General features: G+C 31.1%; 1 protein-coding gene across 5 annotated transcripts in view; it reads right to left on the reverse strand.

Moving 5' to 3' along the window:
• Positions 1-4,516, reverse strand: part of LOC116850239 (coiled-coil domain-containing protein 47) — a 30,840-nt gene that overhangs the window by 2,135 nt on the left and 24,189 nt on the right. For all 5 annotated transcript variants that reach the window (XM_032828278.1, XM_032828280.1, XM_032828281.1 and 2 more), the window contains exons 2-3: positions 3,428-4,433; positions 655-826 (exon numbers count right to left, since the gene is read on the reverse strand). In XM_032828278.1, the coding sequence (XP_032684169.1) occupies positions 655-826; positions 3,428-4,428 (1,173 nt within the window). In that variant the 5' untranslated portion in view covers positions 4,429-4,433. The remainder of the gene's footprint in view (positions 1-654; positions 827-3,427; positions 4,434-4,516) is intronic.

Here is a 4,516-nt window from a genome sequence, read left to right on the forward strand (position 1 = left end):
TCACAATCAAAATAAAGTGACATTTCTGTTAGTATAAAATGGCAAAATCTTTTTTGTTACATCTGTAATGGAAGATTTCCTCTAAGAACAATGGCTCGTATTGATGGAGAAGAAAATGCTGGTAAACTAGAAATAGCTATTTATAGACGAAATGCTTTTAATTTGCCTTCTGATCTGAAACAGTTTTTTGTAAAACATATTTTTCGAGATATTTCACCGGTCCGATACTTTTGCCCCACCCTGTATATACATATACATATATATATTGCGGAACTAAATATTTATTACACACACATATATATATATATATATATATATATATATATATATATATATATATATGTAAAAATCAATTTTTATTTATTTCGTGAATAAATATCAATGTATCACTTATACTTATAACATACGTCTTACTACTGCGGTTGACCATATTTCACTACTTTGACCCTTTATATCTTGGGAAATATTGACTTTTGGGACTTGGTGCAATGATAACTTGTTATCAGCATGGCGAAAACTATAACATAGTGAAATTTCAGCCAATTTGACCGAAAACCATTTTCCATAGGTTTTGTGCGGGGTCCTTTATCTTGTTTTATCAATCAAAGTGTACGTGACAAGGGAACAAGAGTCTTTAAACAGAAAGATACGCACCTCTTTAGACAATTTAAACCGTCGCAGTTTATCGAGCAGATAAAAAGTAAAATGGAGTAATGTCTTGAGTTTCTGCCGAGTCTCTATGTCACAAGCCCGGCCTTTGAGACTTATATTCATACCCATCAACAATACTCTCTTCACTTCGGGCATTGTCAACTGAGTGGTGTCTCTGGAATAAAATTAAAATATTAATTTTTTGCATTCCAAAGGCGCTGATAATGAAGTTACCCAAAATCTCTTATAAAACACCACAGTGCATGTAGAGTGTGAAATCTAAATTAACTATTGCTAGCTTTAAAATTGAAACTCGTGACGATTTTTTAATTTTATTAGAAATTTTTCTAAAGAGAGACAGCATTCGGCGCTCTTACAGCACGAATAGTTAACATATAACAAATCAATTATGAGATTCTCACTTTCCAAAGCTCAACTGTAAAAAAGCTAGTCATAGGTCTTCTCTTAAGTAATATGTATTATCTACTAGTAAAAAATGGAAATAAAAAACTCAGTGACTTGTTTTTTGTGTTTGAGTTTCTATGTATTAATATATAAATAGTGGTATGCAAGTCAAAGATTACCCATGTCGAATCAAATCCACGAAAATCTATCCAAATTGAATTAAATAGTCGAAACTTAACTTTTAATTAACAATATAATTAGTAACATGACTTGTGGGAGCCAATAATTAGATAATGCAAACAATTTTAAACTACGGAAAGATAATAATCCGTCTTTCTCCATCTTGTTAGATGCTGCTTGAATGGTTCTATATCGATAATAAAAATATCGACTTGAATTTTCGCGATATAGATTTTTGATATTAAAGAGACAAATATTTCTTGACCTATTTTTTATGTATAATATATTCACTTGTAATATATTGTATGTTTTAAGATTTTTTAGATATTAAATTTTTATATACCATCAAAAACTTTGTTTAAGTAATATATTTCACATTTAATTTTATAAAATAATGTATAGAAGATTCAATTCAATCATTCGAATTTATATATTAGCTGATGAATATTCTGAATCTATAAATATGTTTTATAAATCAATGTTTTCAGACGTTGCTCTCTTAACAGACACATGCTTTTTCAACATCCTAATATAACTATTGTAATTTCTTTCTTTTATAAACTTCTATTTCTATAATAAATTTCCTACTGTTCTTCTTTTATTTCTTGTATGTCAAAAGGTACAATTTTCAAAGGTCAAAAGGTAAATAAATGAAATTAAATGTGAAATAAGAAATAATATTTGAATATATGATAACACATAACCGAATATTTTTCTGAACTTGCAAAGTACGTGGTGTGAATCAATCTTCCATGTCAAACTATTCTAAATACCAATAATTGATATTAGAACTCTATTGGATCTAATTCCCACACAGCACAAATGTTCAATGTTCTAACGTTCTAAGAATATTTGAATATTCTTAGAACGTTCTTAGAATATCTAGTGAACATTTGTGCTATATGGATTATTTAATTCTGCATTAACTTATTTCTTTAAAAACCCAGCGAATAGGGATATTTAAATATAACTTTCTCATTAGCGAAAAATATGATTTTCCAAGATTCACAATCTGATCTGTAGATTTATACTTAAATTTCTGCAATTCGAAATTTTCGAATAATTCGAATCAAATCGAACTTTACTTGACTCGATTCTAATAGTTCACATATCTCTAGTAAATAAGGGTACCCATAAATGATCAAGCAACAAATGATTACAAGATTTTCTTAATTTTAACAGTTTCTACTTGATCTGTGCATAAACAGTATTTCCTTAGTGTGCTAAGAAAGTGAATAAAACATTCAACTTATTATATTATCCCACACATAGAAAAATATTACTTGTTTCAGATATTTCATAAGTTTATACATCCGCAAATCTATTACGAGTTTTTCATCATAAACATTAAATTTATTCAAAATATATTCTGAATCCTAACAAGCCTTATATTTCAATTAAGAATATTAAATTAAAACAAAAATTCGGTTTATTTACCACATCAAGTCGAACTAACTTTTTCTTTTGTAATATGTTTCCAGATATTCTTGTGAAAAGAATAATTCTTCTTCTGATTACATGATAACGAGTTTTTTTGGAATTTGTGGTGGATATATTATAAGATTATTATCAAGAAAATATTTTGTTGCAGATAAACATTACTTAATTAAAAGGAGGAAAGTAAATTATATAATCGCTTTTCTTAATTCTTTGATTTGATTTGATATGAGAAATCTTAACAGTAGACTGCTATTTTTCTATATGCAGAGATACACAAACAAAAATGCTGAGATGCATAGTATGTAAATATTTTATATATACTATTGTAACAGCACAATATGTTTAAAATATCTTATTTTATAAAAAAATACCCATTTATTACGCCGAAATTTTTTAATCGAACTATTTACTTTATTACTACAATTTCGAATTAATTGCATACCCATTTCAGTAAAATAAATAGCAACGGTTTAATAAATGTTCACGGTATTAAATGATTTCTGTTATATACTGATAAAATTCTTGTTCTATGAGGATGCATCTTTACATACTTGTGCAACAATTTTTAATTCTCAATTCAGTCAATAAGCAGATAATATATCGAAATATATCTACTGGGACTGACTAAAAAATAAAAGCTCTGCCTTAGAGACTTTTAAATGTTTAATTTTGAAATACTTGACTACTTATGGATATCTCTGATATATAATAAATCGCAATGCAGAATCAAAATTGCGATCGATAGACTTACTCTTGTTGCTTGCGCCCGCTGTACTGGTCGCTAATATGAATGTAATCTATATAAGACGCAAACTTTGAAAAGACATGTTGAACCCTTGTGTCTATGATAGCCGATGCCGCTTCTGCGATCTCGGACATCACGCAAAAGCCGGATGGAAGACCGAACTTGTCTGCGGGCCGTTTCTCTGGGCAATACACACTAATGTCAGCCATATCGCGCGCCAGGTGCATCGCAGTCCGCTTCGAAGCGATAGCCAGTACGAAATTATCCGTCTCCTCTTTCGAAATCTCCACGTGTATGTGAGCTTGATCGTTTTGTGGGCGTATCAATTGAGCTAATACAGCAACTAGATCTTGTCGTTTGATTAATTTCAGCTCGACGAGCATCGAATCACATCCAACACGTCCAGAACAATACAAACTGTACTGGGAACAGCTCTCTCTCATCAAGCTGTTCGCGTTGTCCTCTGCGTTTGTATCGTCGCTCGATCTGTCTGTATGACCAATCAGAGAGAAATTCTCAACCAACACCTGCTGCTGATCCGTCAGCCATTGCTCAGCTATTCTAGCATTTTTGGAACGTCCCACCATGTAATTGATAAAATACACTAGCAGTCCGGTGACCATCAGCATCTCTAAATAAAAGCTGTCCCATCTGGCCCGCAGATGCAATGGAACTTTTGTAATAGTTAATGTGGAAGGCTCATCAGTTTTGGGTCCAGTGTTACCATTCGTAACATCCAGTCCCTCAAACTCTTCCTCATCTTGAAAGTGATCGAATTCACTGTCTCCATCTGCAGTCAGGATGTCATCCTCCTCAAAGTCCTGATTCAGATTGTTCTTCTGAGCTGAATCCACTATACGTTCATTATGTGCACTCAGCTTCTCCTCTTCAAAGTCTTCGAATTCTGCGAATTCATTGTCTTCTGGCATTTCCTCCTGGAAATGCGCTGTGACCCATAGATTAGTAGCGACTAGTATAATATGCACTATCACAATCCACAATTTCATGTTACCTGAAACAACAAAAAACAAACTCTATATAGTTATATATATATATATATATATATATATATATATATATATATATATATATATA

This window comes from Odontomachus brunneus, unplaced genomic scaffold (genome assembly GCF_010583005.1).
Source record: "Odontomachus brunneus isolate Ranch 3 - 2012 unplaced genomic scaffold, Obru_v1 Obru_scaffold_138, whole genome shotgun sequence".
In the NCBI taxonomy this organism is placed as follows: Eukaryota; Metazoa; Arthropoda; class Insecta; order Hymenoptera; family Formicidae; genus Odontomachus; species Odontomachus brunneus.